This window comes from Dama dama, chromosome 33 (genome assembly GCF_033118175.1).
Source record: "Dama dama isolate Ldn47 chromosome 33, ASM3311817v1, whole genome shotgun sequence".
Taxonomy (NCBI): Eukaryota; Metazoa; Chordata; class Mammalia; order Artiodactyla; family Cervidae; genus Dama; species Dama dama.
The window spans coordinates 7,353,834-7,376,030 of record NC_083713.1 but is presented as its reverse complement, the minus strand read 5'-3'; the positions used below and the strand labels follow the sequence as shown (position 1 = coordinate 7,376,030).

General features: G+C 40.2%; 1 protein-coding gene across 2 annotated transcripts in view; it reads left to right on the top strand.

The window, feature by feature from the left end:
- The first annotated feature begins 6,113 nt into the window (after window positions 1-6,113).
- Window positions 6,114-22,197, top strand: part of UGGT1 (UDP-glucose glycoprotein glucosyltransferase 1) — a 110,931-nt gene continuing 94,847 nt past the window's right edge. For both annotated transcript variants that reach the window (XM_061135376.1, XM_061135375.1), the window contains exons 1-4: window positions 6,114-6,341; window positions 10,857-10,992; window positions 15,472-15,554; window positions 18,253-18,383. In XM_061135376.1, the coding sequence (XP_060991359.1) occupies window positions 6,284-6,341; window positions 10,857-10,992; window positions 15,472-15,554; window positions 18,253-18,383 (408 nt within the window). In that variant the 5' untranslated portion in view covers window positions 6,114-6,283. The remainder of the gene's footprint in view (window positions 6,342-10,856; window positions 10,993-15,471; window positions 15,555-18,252; window positions 18,384-22,197) is intronic.

Genomic DNA, 22,197 nt, shown 5'->3' with positions numbered 1-22,197 from the left:
CCTTCCTCTTTTTAATCCAGTCTTGCATCCTCCTCCAACAATTTAGTAAGACAGAGGAGCTATATGACACTGTATCAGTTCAGTTCAGTCACTCAGTCATGTCCAACTCTTTGTGACCCCATGGACTATAGCATACCAGGCTTCCCTGTCCATCACCAACTCCTGGAGCTTGCTAAAACTCATGGCCATCCAACCATCTCATCCTCTGCCATCACCTTCTCCTCCTGCCTTCAATCGCAGCATCAGGGTCTTTTCTAAGAAGTCAGTTCTTCACATCAGGTGGCCAAAGTACTGGAGCTTCAGCTTCAGCATTAGTTCTTCCAATGAATATTCAGGACTGATTTCTTTAGGATGGACTGGTTTGATCTTGCAGTCCAAGGGACTCTGTGGGTTGCCATGCCCTCCAGATTTTCCCGACCCAGGAATCAAACCGGGGTCTCCTGCATTGCAGGCGGATTCTTTACCAGCTGATCTACTAGGGAAGCTCAAACAGATATGTGCCACTGTATAGAAGTAGCTAAATAAGTGGCAGAGACATTAAGTGCTAAGAGTTCCAAGGACAAATGTGGACCAGATTTCCTTACAATAGGCACTTCAATGCAGGAGCATGTGAACATTACATAAGTGGACACGTACATTCAGATAAGGAACCACAGGTTAGGAAAGGGGGAGACACAAGGGCCCAAAAAGGCCTATCGTGAAGCAGAGTGGGGACCAGTGATGCAGACCAGACACTGTCCATCAAGTTCTCTGAAGTGATAAAATTAGCAACTGAAAAGTCCCCCAGGAGCTTCGGTTCCTTTTTATAAATTAGGGATGTCATTATGGGGCCAATCAATAAAGATGAGAGAATAAGATCCTGGATCAAAGATGTAAAATAAGAACTGATTTGACAGAAATACAAGTAGAAGAAAGATGCAAATGTAATCAAAGATAAAGCAGTGTAAAAATACTTAAAGGTAGGCATTTACAGTTAACTTATATATGGCTATTTTTAGATATTCTTTCTGTGTTTATTAACTTACTTTTGGGCAATTTCTTTTGCCAGATGGTGTGGAGCCCTATACCAAGGTCACAGGATAAAAATCTCTGGAATTGACCAACATGCATAGCATAGCAACTGTTGCCATGAGCCTCTGGGATCTAAACCAGCCAGTTCCCTGATCCCATATTAGGTAAAATATCCACCCTACTATCCACCCTATAGTATCCTAACCAATCACCTAATGCCACCATTTCAGTAAGAGTTTTCTCTGTCTTGAGGCTATAAAAATTGGCTGCAAGGCTGTGAAAGGGCTCCACTCTCCCTTGAGTTAGCCCACTATTCTAACAGCATCTCCCACTCTAATATACTTGACTGTCTGTCATTCTGCCTCATGTCTGGAAATTCATTTCCAACCCGTGTACAGACCACAACAGATCATTCTTTGTTAGGAACTCTAGTAAGACAACTTTGTAAATGCAAAATATATACTAGTTCAAACACTTAATACAAAAAAATAGTAAAATATCTTAATAACATTAAAAATAACTACACATTTAAAGGCCCTGGTTGCCTTACAAGGACCAGGTGGCCTGGGTCTGTAGGGCCAGCACCCCTGAGGACATAACTCTCCCATTGGGTCTGCCTACTCTTGAGTCCTGTGTTAAAAGAAAAAGCGCACAGAGTCAACAGTGGGCTTTCGTTTTTGGAATTACAAACAGAGCTTAAAAGTTGAAAGAATCTATACTCTGTCTCTTAAATAGTTCAAGGAGACTCATTGATCTCATGGCAGGTCCTTTGCCCACAAGCTGACAGGGTAAGAACAGTAGCAAGGACAGAACATCTCCTTGGTTGAGTATGTTCACATAGACAGAGGAGGGTGATATGGTTGGAATTCATCATCAGATGTTGCATGGTACTGTCCTGGGGTGAGGACAACACAGCATGGAACTAAGTAATGTCCTGTAACGGGGCAGAACAAAATCTGACTCTGTGTTGGATCTGTTTCTTTTACTTTAACCTTTGCTTTCCATTGCTTTTGTTACTACAATCACTGGAAGAATGCCGTGTATTCTATATGTATGCTATAAGCATACACAGTGGCCTGCCTTGTGGAACCTGGTCCCTCTGCCTGAATGTTGAAGCACCTTTGTTCAGCACACAGGGAAACACGCTGACCCTGCCCAACTGTGAACGGCTGCAGAAAAGGAGGAACGAACACAGCCCTTTCCACAGGCTGACCAAACCAGTAGACATTTTGCAAGGCTTTTGGTGGTTTTCTTTTACTTCCTCATCTCCTCCCTTCTCTCTCTTCTATAAAAGAAACTGGTATCCAGATCATGATAAAATGGTACTTCAGGACTCTAGTCTGTCACCTTCTCTGACACCCAGCTTTCTGAATAAAGTCTTTATTCCTTGCCTCAACACTGCGTCTCCCAATTATTGGTCTGTGGTGCAGAGAGCAGACTGAATATGGATTTGGTAATAATCCCTGTCCTCGTGTGGTGACATCTAACAGGGTATAGTAGACTATAAACAAATATAGAATGGAAAAAATGACGTGGGTAAATGAGAGGGAAGGTAACAGTTTGGGGGATCTATTTTAGGTGGGGAAGTGAGGAAAATCCTCCTGAAGAGTTGATGCTGACAGTAACCTAAGTCAAAAGTATGAGCAGACCTTGTGGAGAAGGGGGAAGAAGACAATTCAGGCAGAGGGGACAAGCACAGCAGGTGCCTGTGTGTTCAAGGAACCCTCCTGGGGAGGCGTGCACTGTTTACTCTGAACACTTTTTTAAATGACAGATCGGGTGGTGAGCAGACTCTATGGCTATTGAGCCCTTAAAATGACTGAACTGCGATATGTTGTAAATGCAAAATGAATTTTAGATTTCAAACACCATCTCAAAAAAGAGTAAAGAATCTTAATAACTCTTAAAATAACTGCACATTTAAATGATAATGTATTAAATATATTGGTTAAGTAGAATGTTATTAAACTAATCTCACCTATTCTCTGTACTTTTTAAACACTTTTTACTGACGTATAGTTGATTTGTTGTGTTTAATTTCTGCTGCATGGTAAAGTCACTCAGCTATGCATATATATGTATATATTCTTTTTAATATTCTCTTCTATTATGCTTTATCACAGAATGTTGAATATAGCTCCCTGTGTCTTTGTACTTTTTTAATGTGGCTACTAGAAAATTTAAAATTACATATGTGGTTCACATTTTATTTCTATCAGACACCATTGATCTAGAGATCTGGGCTCTGTCAACAACTCCTCCTAAGCAGTGTGTCTGAACTTATGGTCTCTACTCTATGAGTAGTGTTTGGAAGTCATCTTTCCTATCCTCACAACAAGAAAAAACTGAATGAACTGAAAGTCAACAGAGAATCGAGTTAGAAGACAAACTGCCAACCCCAAAACTGGAGAGATGTGTAAACACAGAGAATAAAGATTATCCTACCTGAAGTAGAAGCTGCTGGAACTACTAACCGATAGGAACACTGAACAGGTAACTTGGGCAAATTTCTAGAGCTGAGTCTACACTGGTTTGAGAGAGAAACACCCCCAAGGGCCCAGAGTAAGGTGAGAGGTCCCACAGTTCTGTGGGGTCTCCCTCCAGGAGCCTCCCCAGACACAGTGAGCACCTTAGAAAACTCCGTTCATGTTTGGCCTGGTGGAAGGGAAATGCAACGCTTCTGAAACAAGTCCAGAGAATTCTCCAGAACAAAGGCGTACACAGTGAGGAGAATGCCATTACTGCAGCTTTCTGACTTGGAGGGAAGGAATCCCCGAAGCCCAGCCCCCTCTGGATATCCTGTCTCATACAATGAGAAAAGCACTTGTGAAGGTCACAGCCCTGGGAGACAGGCCTACTGAAACTAAGACCCAATCATAGAATCGTGCAATTTTCCCTCCCATCAACCTTACCACCGCATCAACAGGACTCTTGTAATAATGTGGGGTACAGCTGAAAGGACTAACAATGCCCAGGCTCTACTTAAGAAGTAGTTTCTAGGGAAACCCAAATATAAACGAGGACACAAAAACAAGAGGAAAACAGAGGAAATTTAGGTCTCTGATATATACAGCTTCAGCAACAGTAAACACAGCCTAACTCCTAGACAGAAAAATATAAAGATTCACACCAAGGTCTATTTACCTCAGTTCCTCTTACCTAGTACATCATGTCTGGGTTTCAAGCAAAAATTACAGGCATCCTTAAAGTAAAAAACAACAACAACAACAACAAAAATATATATATATATATATATAATCTGACAAGATAAAGCATCAGATCAGGCTCTGATATGGAGAGATTTTGGAATTATCAGACTAGAATTTGAGTAACTTTGTGTAACATGCTAAAGGCTTAAGTGAAAAATGTGGGTAACATGCAAGAATTTCTCTTTGTGTCCTCAGATGACAGACAGGCAAGGGAACCTCGGATGTCTTTTTTATAAGGGAACCAACCCCTTATATGAGGGTTCCACCCTCATGATCTAGCCCCTTCCAAAGACCCTGTCTACAAATATTACCAGGTAAGGTTTCAACATATGAATTTAGATGGTGGTGGTGGTTTGGTTGCTAAATTATGTCCGGGTCTTGCAACCCCATAAACTGTAGCTTGCCAGGGTCCATAGGATTTTCCAGGCAAGGATACTGGAATGGGTTGCCATTTCCTTCTCCAGGGGATCTTTCCAACCCAGGAATCAAACCCGAGTTTCCTGCACTGCAGGCAGATTCTTTACCAATTGAGCCAAGAGAATTTAGGGGTGGGACACAAACATTCAGTTATAGTTCAGTTCAGTCGCTAAGTCATGTCCGACTCTCTGTGATCCCATGGACTGCAGCACGCCAAGACTCCCCGTCCATCACCAACTCCCAGAGTATACTCAACTCATGTCCATTGAGTCGGTGATGCCATCCACCCATCTCATTCTCTGTCATCCCCTCTCCTCCTGCCTTCAATCTTTCCCTGCATCAGGGTCTTTTCAAATGAGTCAGTTCTTCACATCAAGTATTGGAGTTTCAGCTTCAGCATCAGTCCTTCCAATGAACACCCAGGACTGATCTCCTTTAGGATGGACTGGTTGGATCTCCTTGCTGTCCAAGGGATTCTCAAGAGTCTTCTTCAACACCACAGTTCAAAAGCATCAATTCTTCAGTGCTCAGCTTTCTTTACAGTCCAACTCTCACATCCATACATGACCACTGGAAAACCATAGCCTTAAAAGGCATACAAAATACAGAATGGAAAACTACTAACACAAAATCTCTCTGAAGAAATAAATTTTGAAACAATCATTTTCATTCCTTAAATTTTTTGGAACTTCTTTTAGTCTACCAAGGAACAGAAAACCCAACAGTCAGCTACAGAAGTTCTTAAGCACAGTACAGACATATAACTATCAGATCAAAGCAAGTGTTTTTAGTACTTGTTCTGCCACTCTCAAGGGAAGAACTGTTGTGCCATATAACCATAAGTCAGTTAATATTTTACACATTTTATTTAGGTACTTACAAAAATATGTTTGGTTTTTAGCTCACTTTGTTAAAATATATCCCCCGAAGACTTACTCATTTCTGGGTGGCTAAAATGACTTGCCCAGTGTCATAAATTCTAAAAGAATTCTACATAGTAATTTATATTTGCCAAAAAGTAATTCAAAAGACAAAGTAAGCCTTGCAGATTAAGCTGCCACTGCCCATACAAAACAAGCAAAAACGTCTCATGAAATTAAAAAAAAAAAAAAATTATTTTCTCTGCTCCCTGGAACGGAGGCTATCCAAGATAGTTTGAGATAAAGTCTAAGAAACTCGGAAACATTAAGTCGTTTGGTCCTTTACGGTGCAACAGTGCTTTTAATGGACAAGTTTAAGGAAGTGGATTCTATCCAGTCTCTTCTTGTGGTAGAGCTTTTCTGTCTCAGTTGTCCCCTTACATGTCCACAAAACCTCAAAGAACAGCGCCTCGCCAATCAAACTGAACCCCCGGAAGCAAGGAGCGAGGCGGAACCTCTTCGGAAGTAAGATGGCAGTAGCGTGGCGCTCTGGGCGGCCCTGGCCGCGACTCTGTAGCCGGAAGTCCTCCGGCGCTAGCCAGTAGGAAGCGGAAGTAAAGGGCGGTCGGGAGCTGGTCTCTCCTTTGCGAGGCCGGCTTCTGAGCAGAGCCGCGGGAAAGGCGCGTGTCGGCCGCTCACTGGCGCAGCTGCTGCCGCCTGCGCCACTGTCCTGCCCCGCCCCGGCGTTGTCGCAGGTGCCGTCGCGGACAGAGCGCGGCCCCTGGCATGGGCTGGAAAGGGGATGAGAGTGGCGCGTGTGCTGCAGCTGCAAGACCAGTGACAGGTACCCCTGGGGTTGGAGTAGGGAGGTCTCGCCGGCGGAGAGAGGGTCTGGGGAGCGAGGCCACCCTGTGTCTCGGTCACCTTGATCTTCCGATTCTTTCCTGACTCAGTTTCCCCTCCTGTGTCTCAGCCCTTCCTCTCTTTTCGAGTCCCTCTAGAAGTCCTTCAGTGTTTCCTGGGCAAATCCGGTTTCTGCGAGGGTGGCCGCGGACTCTCTTCATCGGCTTTGCGCCTTCATTGAAGAGCTTTGAAACCCGTGTGCCCAAGTGCAGACGGAGGTGGGGGACGTGTCCTAACACGAATTCAGACCAAGCTTGACCCCAGGGAGGTTGAGAGCCAGCGGTTTGCAGGACTGCGGTGGGAAAAAAAAATGGATCTTTTTATAGATTTCTGTTTTCCCTAAAATGAATTCGGGTGATGAATTTTGTTTACCGTTTTCGTTTGTTTGAAGGAGCTGTTGACTGGAAATTGGATGATCCGGTTTCACTTTTAGTGTGGGACCTGCCAGAAGAATCAGATACGCATACATCGCCAATGAGTTACGGGCGCGAGCTCTTCAGCGTTCCTTGACCAGAATCTCTAGATTGTTTTGCATTTTTTGCCAGATTTGAAAACTGGCATAGTTTGTTCATTTGAAGTCTTGGGGTCTTATGCCTTACAGTGCGCTACACTAACTATTTTGCAAACATTCCTTATGCACTTGGCCAGCCACTGTTAGTGTGATATTTGAAGACGTTTTAAATAACTATATGATAGCAACATAAAATTTGGGTTGATTATAGCCTTTGATTTTGACTTGCTTTTGATTAACTTAGCTGAAACTCATTTTTAATAAGGGAAATAAACATTGCTTTGTACAGTAGTATAACTCCTTCACAGTCTGTGTTTAACTTGAGAGGACTAGATTGAACTATGGAGAAACTCCTAGGTATAAATGTGTATTAATTTAATTATTTCAGAAGTAAATTTATTTCTCAAGAAGGGTACTTTATAATATTTTTCCTCGCTATTGCCCTATATGTTGAAACTCATCTATTAACCTGAACCCTTCAAGTGTTTTTTTGAGTTCCATTAGCTATCTTCTTCAGTTTAAAAATGGAAAAAGTTGGTGATGACTTAGAACTTTATGCCTTTTCTGTTTTTCAAAAGGGATAAACACTTGCCATAATATAACTTTGATGAATATTTTAAATAAATGAGCAAGAGATAGTGTCTTTAATTTATACTAAAGAAACCAGGCCACATGCTAGATCTTATAGATGAATCATTTGGGCCTGGAACTTACTAAAAACTTTTAAATTTATGCATCATGCCATAAGCGTGATGCCTATAATCATGCAGTGCCACAGTGAAGATTCTGCCAACTGTTAGTTTGCAGACTATTCCTCTTAATAAGCAACCTTGAAAGACTACTAGGGTCAGAGTGAAATGGGATCTTGGCAAATGAAGGTATCCTCAAACAAAAGACCACTCAGAAAGGTTCTTATTTTGACTTCTGTGAACAGTCTTTTCCTCTGGTGTTACCTGTGGTATCAAGGATGTGGGGTTTGGGTGTGGGAAAGCTCTTCATTAATGTATGGCTTTCCTCCCTTTCCCACCTCTAATGATGTTCTGCTGCACCCCAAGAACTCTCTCTGTGTCTTTAAAACAGGTCTAGGGGATCTCTGGGTGAGTCATGATGCATAGTTTTCATTTTCACCCTTCTTAAGTCCTAGGCTGATGCCACATCCCTTTTTCTCCCAGTTCTTTTCATTCATCTGTTAATGAACAAAGTCTGTGTTTGTTTATGTTGAGGGCCTCCTGTGTTCCAGGCATTATGCTAGGCATGTGACTGTGACAAACAAAACTCCCTGCTCTTGAGGAGCTCACATTCTGTCCCCAGAGTCAGCCCCAGTATGGATCTCTTAGGCTGGTGCTTGATCACACCCTTGGTTCCTTGGTTTCAAGGTGAGACTATACCTCTCTTGGCCATTTGGGACCCAAAGACTCTGCCCCTAGAAATCCTTGAACTTGCCTTGGGCCTCATAATAAAGCTGTATGCTCAGTCTAGGTCTGGACATTAAGAACCCCTTTTTAAAGCCAGGGCAGAGAGCATGGTGTTGTAGAACTTTTTAAAACAGGCAGGTGTAGGTTCCAAGTATTGCTATTTATTAGGTAGTTACTTAGCCTCTCTGAATTCTCATTTTCTTATTTTTAAGGTGGGAGTGATAGTGTTTCACCCATCATGCAGTGTATTTATGGACTGTCTGCTGTTTGCCAGGCACTGCTGTTTACTGAGGTCAACGGAGTGGAGCAGGCCTTGTGTGGACAGGCTGGGGACGTGCTGTTTGCAGAGCTCTTGGCAGTGGTGCTGTCCAGAGTGCCTCTAGTAATTGCTCAGTAAATGTGGGTGTCTGCTCGGGTGGAGTGGGGAGGAGCCTCCTCCTCACTTTGCATGCAGTGGATCTGGGAGTACTGTTCATTGGCATCCATTTTCTCATCTGGAATCATCACTGTTGGGGGTAACACGTCTAGGTCCCTGCAGGAAAAATTGTGAACACAGCTGTAGCATTATTACTGCTTGAACATAGTTCATGTGCACTGCCTCTGGTTTAGGAACTTGATGATTTGGGGGTAGGATTTTTAAAAATTTTTGTTGGCGCAGTGGTAAAGAATCTGCTTGCCAATGCAGGAGACGCAGGTTCAGTCCCTGGGTTGGAACGATCCCCTTGAGGAGGAAATGGCAACCTGCTTCAGTATTCTTGCCTGGAAAATTCCATGGACAGAGGAGCCTGGCAGGCTACAGTCCATAGGGGTCATAAAGTTGGAAACAATTGCGCAGGCATGCACTGTAGTTGATTTACAATGTTGTGTTAGTACAGCAAAGTGCTTCCCACCGCCCCCCCCGCCCCAGCCATAGAGGATACATTTCCAAGGAGTGTTTTTGGGGCCTTGTAATAGTGATGAGCTGTTATTCTATAGTTTAGAAAATAGTTTCTAGCTTCTCTTCCTTATGACATATTTTGCTAGAGCAGTTAGTTTTTGTGTAGTACTTGGCACATTACAAAGTGACTTTCGCTACCAAGTGATTTCATGTTGCTTTCTCATTCTCCCTGTGGCAGATACTGTTATTCTTATTTTAGAGAGTGGGAGACTAAGGGTAAGGGCGCAGGAGTTATTAGGTAACATGCTTGGGGTTAAACTGTTGGTAACTAGCAAACTCAGGAATTGATCATAGGTCTCTGACTGTTACTAACCCATGTTTGTTCTATCAGGAGGAGCAGGTTTCTGAGGCTGCAGTCCATGAACCTCCAGAGGAGGGTTCTTGAGTGGTCTGAAATTGTATGCAACAGTTTGGGTCCTTGCTTGCCCCTCTGCAGGAAATGTCAGTAATTTTTGCTACTTTGGGAGAGGAGCCTACCTCATTTCCAGTTTCCTCTCCCCGCCAGCCCCGCCCCCCCAACCCCCACACCCCACACCCTACCAAGCCAGGACTTACCTGCTAGCAGGTTTCATTGTCAGAGGTCTGGTTTGGTTAGTCCTAGTCTTTATTAATGTTGATTTTTAAAAAATATATCTGTTTATAAATGGGGCTTCCCTGGTGGCTGAGGGTAAAGAATCCACCTGCAATGCAGAAGACAGGGATTCGATCCCTGGGTCAGGAAGACTCTCTGGAGAAGGAAATGGCAACCCACTTCAATATTCTTGCCTGGGAAATACCATGGATAGAGAGCCTGGCGGACTCCATGGGGTCACAAGAGACAGACACAACTTAGGGACTGAACCACTACATGTTTATAAATGGGACTTTCATATTAAATTTTTTGTTTCCCAAGAAACCAACAGTGCCTGAACTTCAAACTCTTTTAGTAGTTAGTTTTTGTGTAATACTTGGCAGTACTTGGCACATTACAAAGTGCTTTCGCTACAAAGTGACTTTTGTTACAAAGTGATTTCATGTTGCCTTCTCATTCTCCCTGTGGCAGATACTGTTATTCTTATTTTAGAGAGTGGGAGACTAAGGGTAAGGGTGGAGGAGCAACTTTTTGGGCTTCCCCGGTTGCTCAGTGGTGAAGAATTCACCTGCCAATGCAGGAGACATGGGTTTGATCCCTGGTCTGGAGGACCCACCTGCCACGGAGCAACTTAGCTGGCTCACCCCAACTGTTGAGTCTGTGCCCTAGAGCCTGGGAACCACAACCACTGAACCCTCATGCTGCAGCTGCTGAAGCCTGCATGTCCTAGAGCCCCTGGTCCACAGCCAGTGAAGCCTACGAGATGAGAGGCTGATCTCTGCATGGTATAGGCACCCAGGAGATGAAGTGCAGCCTTTATAGAAAAGAGTGTAATGAACCACACACCTTTAGTTGTGTGTCAGTAATCAACTAACATCTAGTGACTATCTATAGATAGTATGTGCTGTTATATTTTGGAAACATTTTTATTTCTGTCACAGACATGTTATTTTGTGTCTTTAAGTATAAAGATTCAGGTTTAAACATTGCCTTGTAGAAAAATCTTTTTTTTCCCTTTCTAGGAGCTTGCCGTAAAATGGGCCTTCTGACTATGCTTACTGGACTATGGCTGTTTTCCTCAGTTAAGGCAGATTCAAAAGCCATTACGACCTCTCTTACAACAAAATGGTTTTCCACTCCATTGTTATTAGAAGCCAGGTAAGAAGACATGTTTTTTCCTTTCACATGTTTAAATGAAAATGTAGGCTCTGCCAGTGAATATTTGGGAGCTTTTAGGGAGTGGGATTCTCATTATGCATTTAGTAAGAGCCCCATTTAGCGTGCACTATGTTGTATACCATTCCCAGGCTGAGAGAACACAGATTCTGTCAGCAGGCTAGGACTGCACTATGATAGAGATCCTTAGGGACTTCTTTAGACAGATATACTGAATTGGTTAAGTTATTATGGTGCCTTCCAGGAAGAGTGTAAATATGCTAATAAAGGAAGAGAGTGTTGTACTGAAAGGAAAATTTCTGTTTATTTGAACAAGATTCTAAGGGGAGTTTAATACAAGAAAGAGAAGAGAGCTTGTTGAAGTGCAGGTGGAGGACATAGCCCTCCTGAGAACTTGGAAGGAGACAGACCCCAGATAAAAGAGTGCAGGGGGGCGCTGAGAAAGTGGCCATGTCTTGTCTGATGTTAGCTTTTCCAAAATCAGAATGCAGTTAATCAAGTTGTTAATGGTGGCATCTTTCACTCTTAGCATTTTATAAAACAATGATATGTCTTAAAATTGACAGTTGTCTTTGGGCAGCGTTTCCTGAAACACACTGGACCCTAGTCTCCTACCCCATCTACCTCAGTACCATCTGGAACTTCAAGAAACTCTGGAAGACTGGTTCTTGCCTGTTTGCCTTATGCCCCATGCAGCCATTTCTGCTTCTGCTGTGTTCCTGGGGTCTTGGTGCAGAAAATGAGTTTCAAAGGCCTAGGCTTTGAAGGGATTTGGAGTGTAGTGAATGTGCAGTAAATCACACCAAGTTTCCCACCGTTACCTCTCAGACTAGAAGAGAGTCTCTGGTCTGGGGAGTATGGAAGAAAGTGAAAGCTGAAGGAAACTTGACAACACATCAGTGAACTGCAAGAAAGAGTTAGTAGACAGATTGTAGAAACCATGCGTATGTTCTTAGGGGAAAAAAAGAAAGCATGCATCTCAATTTCTCAGTAACGAAGATTTCCCAAACTTGAAGAAAAAAAAAAAAAAAGAAAATGTCTTAAAATTGATAAAGTAAAATATAGTCAATGATTTCTTGGAAGATTTTATAAACGAAATATACGTTTTAGTAAATGTTTGTTACATAAGTATAATCAGATACCTGTCTTTTAGTTAGTTTTTTTGTTTATAGAGGGAAGCTTATTTTTATTGTATCTCAAATAACATATAGCTAGGACCTACAGCGAATCTTTCTAAAGCATACATTTAGGTAGGTGAATGATAAACATTTAGTAATTTCAGAATTTGATAGAGCTGGAAATTTGAACTGTTCATCAGTTAACTTTGTGGTCTATCTTTGTGACCTTCAACTTAGCATTTTATATTCTCACATCTTTCCTTAATCCCTAGAAAGATGTGAACAAAGTGTTTGTTGTGTTGATGGTGTACCTCCTAAGGAAGAGCCTCCTTTGTATTGAGGAGAGGCTGGTAGGAACATGGGACACGCAGGAGCTGGCCTTGACTTGCTGAGGAGCCTTCCAACTTTCTGCCAAACAGACTTTCTCCCGTCACTTCTCCATGCCTTCCTCTCCTCAGCAATTAAAGGGCAACAGAAACAAACCCCAGGCCCTAACAACCCCCCTGCCCGCCCCACCAGACCCTGCTGCTTACATGTCCTAGTGATGTTACAATAACTAGTTAGATGAATGGGCCGAGCCCCTTGTTAGATCTTGGGTGTTTGTAGCAGTGAAGTGTGAAGGCATGTGAGGTCCACGACTGCCTGGGCTAGGACTCTTATAACTAACTGGATGTTTTTTTCTTCCTTTCTGCTCATCTTATTTTGGATGATTTGTCTGGTGTCAGTCTAAGTCATTGAGATTTACTACTACTTTACAAATAAGTTTGTGTAGCTATCTGTAATAGATGTTTTAAGATAATCTGCTTAATATTCATAACAGGGTAACATCCCATTACTCTCACTTATACTAACAAACTTACTGGTGTTTGTATATTTTCTTAGAAGAGTCTTATGGCATATACTTATGGACTTTTGAGAAAGTATGCTCAAATTGTCAGCCTTAATTGATCAATTCTTTTCAGTTCTTTGATCTCAGTGAAGTGAGTATTATAAACTGTTTCCTTCACCCCAGTTTACCCATAACAAACATAGCCCCTTTTCATGATATCCTGGCCATTTGCCATTTGGGTTCACTATTTTTAGTTTTCCTTTGTGGCTATTTACAGATAATTTGCTAGGGTAATGGGATGGGTAGACAAAACATGCTGTGCTTGTTTGAAACCACTCCATATTCACCTCTAGAGCTGGCTGAGGCCACATCCTTCCCTCCTGCATCCACGGCAGACACTGATGGTGGGTCACAGCACGTCCATGGTGGGAGGCTGAAGGGTCAGATATTTCTCCATACATCGAGGCATGCAGTTAACACAGACATTTTGCTTTCCTTGCTTCTGGCCCTTAGGGACTGAAAATATTCCTGTGTGTATTTTTAGACTGGACCTGATGCTAATGAAGGGTTTGTAGCTTTCTGATTGTCCATCAATATTTAATTGAAGTAGAGTCCTGAATATGTTTTGAGCAGCTATAGTTACTAACAGAAATGTTGTATAAGTAAAGTTCTGTTATTAAAACTGAAGCAATCATTTATTGAATACATAAATATTATGATGGCCTGAGAATGCAGCTTGATAGATTTGAGTGATTAAGACAGGAATGTAAATTCCAAATTTTTCTTTTACTACCTCTATGCCCTTAAGAAAGTTAATATATTTATAAGTGGAGAAAATGTTATATATGATGTGCTCTCTCTCTACCTGTCACCCAGTTTTAGCGATTGTCAACTCAAGTCCAATAACCATCACTATCACCACCTTCCTACCTTCTTCCACTAAGACATTGTAAAGCAAATCCCAGACACCGTAGAATGTCTTCTGTAAAACTTGATTTTTTACTCAGTGGAATAGATATCAGAAGCTAAAAAACAATTTAGAGCAAAAAGCAAACAAATTGAAGCATACTGTAAGCAAATGGCAGCGTTCCTTTTAATAGTATCTTGTACTGTTCTTATCTTCCATGGCTTAGTTCAGTGGATCTGGTAATTAATTTTCTTAAGACAGTTTGACACTTAGACATTGTAAGACTTACTTATGCATTGGGGTGAGAAAGAATGGATGTTTATGTTTTTCTGTAATTATATGAAAAGTATATATTTATGTGCATATGGCCTTTGTAGGAGGGTCTTAGCTTAAGTGAACCCTTCTTCTCACAGCTAATGAGTGTATTACTTCTCCCCCTTCTGCTCACTTATCTTGTGAATGCTGCTTTAATTCATGAATTTAACATTTATTTATACATCATAATCTGTCTTAATACCTGTTTTCTTACATTGTAAGCTATTATAAGATTGGTGTGATATCTGTGTCAGTTACTCGAAAGCCTAGAAAAATGCCACACTCAAGGAGGCACTAAATAATACATTATTATAATGAGTATTTTCAGAAACCTATTTTTAGAGAAGCTGTGCATTACCAGGAAATGTTTCTTATTTTTCCCATATTTCTGTGTCTAGCTGTGGAGTAGAGTGACAGTTGTACATCCCAGTGTTGACAAGTAATGGGAAAGTCTTCCTTTGGCTAGGTAAGCTGAGATCCAGATCTGTAGTTTGCTCTAAGACAGGGAAAGACCACCACTACATTCGTATGGCTTGGAGGAGAAGATAACCGATTTACACGAATCATTCAATGAGTACCTGCGTTTTCTTCTTGGGATTTTAAAGGCTCTTGAATGCAGAGAAGTAGAATAGCCAGTGTTTTATTTTAGGTTGGTACAGTAAAGTCAAGGAAAAAATTAAGATGGCATTAAGTTCTAAGACCTGATTTTATTAAATCAGGGCTAACTTTAAAATTTGATGGTCTTTAAAGTTTGGATTTATGGATTTAAAAAGATTACAGCATGCTGCCTTTAGTCTCCTAGAAATGTTTCTAGGAGTTATGTTTTCCTCAGGAGAACCTTAGGTGAAACATATTTTTTTGTTCTTTGTAAGTCTTTCAGAAAATGAGTGAGCAGAACTAGTATTAGAATTATAAATTCCTAATTCTGCTTCCACTACTGACAGCATTTTCACAAATGAGATTTCATAACCTTTCTTTATATTGGGACTTCCCTGTTGTTACATTTCTATTATTCTAGGATTCTTAAGGAATACCTATGAAGCTGTTAAGTGAATGAACTATGAAGCTAATTATTAATAGCTAATAAGCTAGTAAGAGTTACCTAAAGTTAGAAAATATTTTATTGAAATATATTACATATATTCATATGTAATATATATTATCAAATAAAAGCCAAGCTTTAGACATTTGGAAACTTAAAAGCTTATTTTTACTCTCCTTAGTAATATAACTTATATTGGAAGATTTTTATTAAGTTGTTTTATTTCTGATATTTCTCCCTTTTCTCTCAGTGAGTTTTTAGCAGAAGACAGTCAAGAGAAATTTTGGGATTTTGTAGAAGCCAGTCAAAATATCGGATCATCAGATCATCACGGTAAAATAGAAGCAGATGCTTCTTTGACTTTGGTGTCTGGGAATATATTAGAAATCTGGTCTCTTTCAGAGTATGGTGGCATGGCAATTAATGAAAAACATTTTTATCTTTAGTGAGTAGAATTGTCATGGCAGCCAGCAGAGTCAACACAAACTAGTAATTATTTTTGAAAAAGTTTACAACTTTGGCAATAAGAATTGCCTTTGATTTTTCACCCCCTTGTTTTTTGTTCTTTTGTGTTCTTTTATTGAAAGTGCTATGTGAATATTTTGCCGAAGTCAAATTCATTTAGAATCATTTATCATCTACATAATAACCATCAGATTTGATTTGCTTTCTTTTGTTATGAATTACTCAACTGATCTGTTATCTGTTAAGTTTCTTCTCATTGAGTGCCATCCAAAGTGTTTTCCATTACGCATGCCAACCACTCACAACTAGAGTGTCAAGGTGTCGGATTAATGTAAACTGTATCACTTGTTTAGTTTTTTATGAACTTTCACAAACATTTTCTAATTCAATGTAAACTATATAGAATGTGGACATTAATAGTCAAAGATGCTGATACATGAGTAGTTAAAACCTTGAATATTGCATTGACAGGCATAAGTCCTTGTTGAAGTGGAAATGTGTAAAAATTATAAATATGTGACTGCTGTTAATGTTTGAATTGATTTTTAACTTTATGATTTAAAAAATTAGAGCATATTTAAAAAGTGAAGTCTAAATCTTTTTTTGCAGTTTAAATATGTAAAAGTTTTGAACAAGCATCTGTAAGCTTTGGTTAAATAATTTAGAGTCAACTAGAATTGTTCAAGTAACCAAAAAAATCATTTTAGTTTACAGTTTCATAAATTTATCAAAGTGGGTTTTATAGTGAAATTTGAACTGACATTTAAAGTGAAATTTCTTCAGTATAAATGCTAGTGTGTTTTTGGTTGAAGTTAGGAGAGTATGATTCTTGGAAGTGACCATAGAAGTATATTAAACACTTTATTTGAAATATTATTCATAGTCCTACTACCCAAAGATAGTCACTTTTAACATTCTGGCAACATTCCCTTGTGGCTCAGATGGTAAAGTGTCTGCCTACAATGCAGAAGACCTGGGTTCAATCCCTGAGTTGGGAAGATCTCCTGGAGAAGGAAATGGCAATCCACTCCAGTAGTCTTGCTTGGAAAATCCCATGGACGGAGGAGCCTGGTAGGCTACAGTCCATGGGGTCGCAAAGAGTTGGACACAGCTGAGTGACTTCACAAAACATTTTAAGACATTTCTTTCTGATCTCTTTTTCTACTTTGAAGGTGCTAATGTCATACAGAACCTTTTACAGTTTGCTTTTTAAAATGTTAAATATTTTCAAAATTCTTTCTTAAATTTTTCAAAAATAGATAATAGTAGTTTAAAAGTCAAAGCTTCACATACCTGAAACTATCATAATATTGTTAATCAACTATACTTCATTATAAAGTAAAATTTTAGAAGAAAAACCAAAGCTATATGAAAGGCTATACACAGAAAAATCTTGTTCCTTCTGTTTCTCTTGGCTTTTTATAACCATTTAAAATTAATTTGTTTAGCCTTCAGTATTTTTTTTTGTTCTTCTTTTTTTTTTTTTTTTAACAACTATTGAGTTGACCAAAAATTCGTTCAGGTTTTTCCATACTATTTTACAGAAAAACCTGAATAACCTTTTTGGCCAATCCAATACATAAGTATGTATTCTTATTTCTTATTCTTTCTCACAGTAAGAAAAAGTAGTGTACTAAATATGTTGTTTTGTACCTTGTGATTTTCATTTAATATATCCTGGGGATTTTTTTATACTGCTACATGTATTTTCCCTCCAGATAATTTGTTTCAATTGTTTGTTTTAATGCCTCACCCCAAACCATAGTTTCATTAGCATCGTTTAATATCTTGTACTTCCTCATTACATTGCTCAGTCTTGTTGGGTTATTTGAGTAGATAACATGTGCCAGGGGACACAAAGACAAATCATAGTTTCTGTGTGCAGGGGCTCAAAGACTATTGGGGAGGTAGTTAGTGATTAAGTAAATGAGTGAAGAATATGCTAAGTGAAAGAGTAACCAAAGAAATATGGGAGCAAAGAAGAGAGGAACATGACTGATTGAGGTGTGGGAGTAGGGACTGGCAATGCCTCCGTGGAATAGGTGCTCTCTTAAACTGAATTCTTCCTGAGGAAGAAGGTGGGAGTTAGTCATCCAGGTAAGTGGGAAAATCTCAGTCCAGGGAGAGGGAATAGTGAAAAAAGGATCGAAGAGAGGAAGAATCAGTTGCACAGTATACTCTAAGTAATTCTAAGCATTTGATAACAGCTCAGGACAGTATGCCTTGCTTCCCTGGTGACTCAGGAGGTTTAAGAGTTCTCCTGCAATGTAGTAGACCCGAGTTTGATCCCTGGGTCGGAAAGATTCCCTGGAGAAGAGAATGATTACCCACTCCAGTATTCTTGCCTGGAGAATCCCATGGATAGAGGAACCTCAAGGACTACAGTCCATGGGGTTGCAAAGAGTCAGACAGGATTGAGCAACTAACTTTCACTTTACAAGACAATATAGTGGTAACATTTTGCAATCATATGCTTTTGTAACACATAGCTTTATACTTTGTGAGCTACCTTATTTGGATACCCGTAGTCATATAGAATTATTTTGGTTAATATTCTTCCTGACAGGTACTGATTATTCCTATTATCATGCAATATTGGAAGCTGCATTTCAGTTTCTGTCACCACTACAGCAGAATTTGTTGAAATTTTGTCTGTCTCTTCGCTCATACTCAGCTACAATACAAGCCTTCCAGCAGGTGAGTTCAGTGCTTCCATGTGACAGTATTTTTTTAGGGATTGTATAACATGATTGGATATATTGCAGTTGTCCTGTCATTGTGTTACAGCACTGTACCTTTTCTACCTGAAATGTTATGACTTGTTTGTAAATAACAAGCAAAACTGATGATGTTAAATCTTCAAACAACATATTATAAAAAAGGTCCGTCTAGTCAAGGCTATGGTTTTTCCAGTGGTCATGTATGGATGTGAGAGTTGGACTATAAAGAAAGCTGAGTGCCAAAGAATTGATGCTTTTGAACTGTGGTGTTGGAGAAGACTCTTGGGAGTCCCTTGGACTGCAAGGAGATCCAACCAGTCCATCCTAAAGGAGATCAGTCCTGGGTGTTCATTGGAAGGACTGATGTTGAAGCTGAAACTCCAATACTTTGGCCACCTGATGCGAAGAGCTGACTCATTGGAAAAGACTCTGATGCTGGGAAAGATTGAGGGCAGGAGGAGAAGGGGCCGACAGAGGATGAGATGGTTGGATGGCATCACTGACTCGATGGACATGGGTTTGGGTGGACTCCGGGAGTTGGTGATGGACAGGGAGGCCTGGCATGCTGTGGTTCATGGAGTCGGAAAGAGTCAGACACGACTGAGCGACTGAACTGAACTGAATTTGCACTTATTGTCATTTAAGGAAAAAAAATGCCTACGCAAAAAACCTGAAACTACAGACTTCCTTTATATAGCATAGCTGAACAGAGAGATGCAGTTTTGCTAAACCATTTAACCCCGAGGGTCATCATAGTCTGTAGATCCACAGGAGAACTGCAGATAGGAAATGTGAAGAGATATTACAGGGCTATAGTCAGGAAAAGCTAGAATGTGAGAGACTTTATGGCAAAATGATCTGATTTTATCAACAAATACATTAAAAGGAAAAGAGAAGAGGGAAGGAGGAACTTCAAGAGAAACTTAAAAATGTGTCACGTTAATGTGATGTGTGGATCTTACTGGATTTTGAGTTGAACAAACTTGTAAAAAAAAATAGAGAGCAAGAGAATCAAAGCTGTTTGTACCCTGATTGTATGTTTGATATAAAAGAAATGCTAATTTTAAAACCATTTTTTAATTCTGAAATGAAACTGGTATAGACAGCAACTCAAGAAATGTATAGTGTGATGCATTATGATGAAGTGAACACTTTTGTGATTTTTACCCAGGTCAAGAAATTGAACTTAGCTTGGCACCATGGAAGCCCTTCGTGTGCTGTGTCCCCACCACAGCTGACTTTTGCCCTTCAAAAGGAGTCACTTTCTTCTTTTGGAATCATTTGCTGTTTTCTTTTAAAAAAATCATTTCATTGCCCAAGACTGCCCAAGTGCCTCTCCATACAATAGAGTTTAGTTTTCTCAGTTGTTTTACAAATTTATTAATTTTGGGGGGGATTGTGGTCTCTTAGTTTATAGGTTCTCCCTCCATCCCTTTCTTTTCTGTTGAGTAACTTACACAGTTTGCCCTATACATTTTTTTTTTTGGCCACACCAGGTGGCTTACAGGGGATATTTGTTCCCCAACCAGGGATTGTATCTGGGCCCTGGCAGTGAAAGTGTTGAGTCCTAACCACTGGACTCCCATGGAATTCCCAGTATATCGTTATCATTGCAGAAATTTTTCTTGTAAGACTAAGAGTGTTACTGTTCTTCTCCCTCCTCCTTTTTACAGTAACTTTTTATGGCATTTGACACTGAGACTTTCTCTGCTCAATTTGATGTGAAATTTGTTTTCTTTAACCTCCCTGGTTCCCTATCCTGTTGATTTTATGTTATGTTGAAATATGGTGACTAAAAAAAAGGTAGCTTGCTTTTTGAAATTTCCTGACTCTGTTCCCTTCTTCAGCTTTTATTTGGATTTTTTCTTTTATTGTCTCTTATTTCTGTCCTACTCAGGTATTATTCTGCCGTCAAAAGTTTCTCCTTTGCATGGGGCTCTTCCCTGGAAGGGAGTTCTAGCTTGTGAGTTCCACGTTCACAGAGGTCAGACTGCCATGTGCTTACCTGATATTAAGCTGAACAAAACCAGTTGATCCATCATACTTGCCAGTGAAAACCTGTTGGCTGTTTCAGGGTTTTCTTATTCTCAGAATCATTAGAATCTCTGCAGTTTCCCTCTGCTTCCATGACCTCTGATAACTGCAGGTCTTTCTGCATTTTCTATCATGGAGAGTTCCTTCCCCTTGGTTTTGTCATAGATGTGGTCCATTGGTTTCTGTTGTCATTTTTGCTGTAATGAGGGCACTTGAGAAGACTGAAAAGCTATGCTGCCAGTGGCCATCAATACAGAAATGTATGACTTTTTTTTGGTTGTTTATTTTAAAGCTTGAGATTTTATTTGTTTACTTGTTTTTATTTTTTGGCTGTGGTGGGTCTTCCTTGCTGCATGCAGGCTTTCTCTAGTTGTGGCGAGCAGGGGCTGCTGTTAGTTGCAGTGCAAGGGCTTCTCACTGCAGTGGCCTCTTTTGTGGAGCACGGCCTCTGGGGTGCGTGGGCTAAAGCAGTTGCGGCTCACGGGCTCTAGAGCACTGCATGAGTATCTGTGATGCCTGGGCTTAGTTGCTCCGTGGCATGTGGGATTGTCCTGGACCAGGGATTGAACTGGTGTCCCTTGCATTGCAAGGCAGATTCCTAACCACTGGACCACCAGAGAAACCCTGTATTAATTGTTAAAAGTGATAATGGTGGTATGATTAAAAAAAAAAACCAACTCTGTGTTTTGGGAGTTCCTTGATGGTCTAGAGGTTAGGTCTTTGGGCTTTCACTGCCATGGCCCAGGTTTAATCTCTGCTAAGTGAACTGAGATTCTGCAAGCCACATGGTGTGGCCAAAAAAAACTAAATAAATACTTTTTGTGTTTTAATGAGAGATACTGAAACATGCATGAAATGTTATTTGGAGTGCATATCAAAATGATCCAATGAAGTGTGGTAGGACAGTGGAGAAAATAAGATTTGGCCATAAATTGATAATTACTGAAATACTCATCATGGGTACATGGGAGTTTATGGTACTATTCTTTCTTTTTACAAATAGAAGTTTGTAAGTTTTGTAATAACTTTAAAAAAGACAATGTAGCGAAAAGTTTTAATGTTAATTTTTCATAGCAAGCTTTCCATTTCTCCCCCTCTTTTCTTAATTATTTGTATTCCAGCCATAGGAAAGAACATTCAGTATGAATATATTACCTGAGTGACATCAGGGCCTATAGCAGTGCTTGTCATCGTGTCCTTTCTCTTTCCCGTTTCTTTACACTCGTGCATCTCGCTGTGCCTCTCATCAAAGGTGGGGGTGGACTTGTGGTGGTGTGCCTGGGCGTTAGTATGTTTTACTCTGAACATACCCCATAACTCATTCAGCCTTTCTTTTACATATCTTACTGTGCTCCTGGGGTGATTTCACCTTTCCATCTATGCTCTTTTTTTTTAGTTCTGGTTTTTTAGATGCTGTGTCAGTCTTCCTGTTTCAGGGAAGGGCTTTGCATTAATCTGCATATTATACTTAAAGACTACATTGTTACACTTTGACACCTCCAACTGACGTTTGTAAGCTTAGTTTTCTGCAAGGTACATATTGTATTCCCTGGATAGCTCTTGATATCTTCTAAGAATTTTAAAGTTCTGTTTTCAGAATAATAATAACACCTACTTCATGGAGGGATATTGGGAGGAGCTAGGTGAACTAGTATAAGAAGGAAAGTAGTGAAGTATAAAACTCTTATTCCTGTCACATAATAAATGTTCAGTAGATGTTGCCTTTGTTTTCATTGATGTTTTATTATCATTTTATT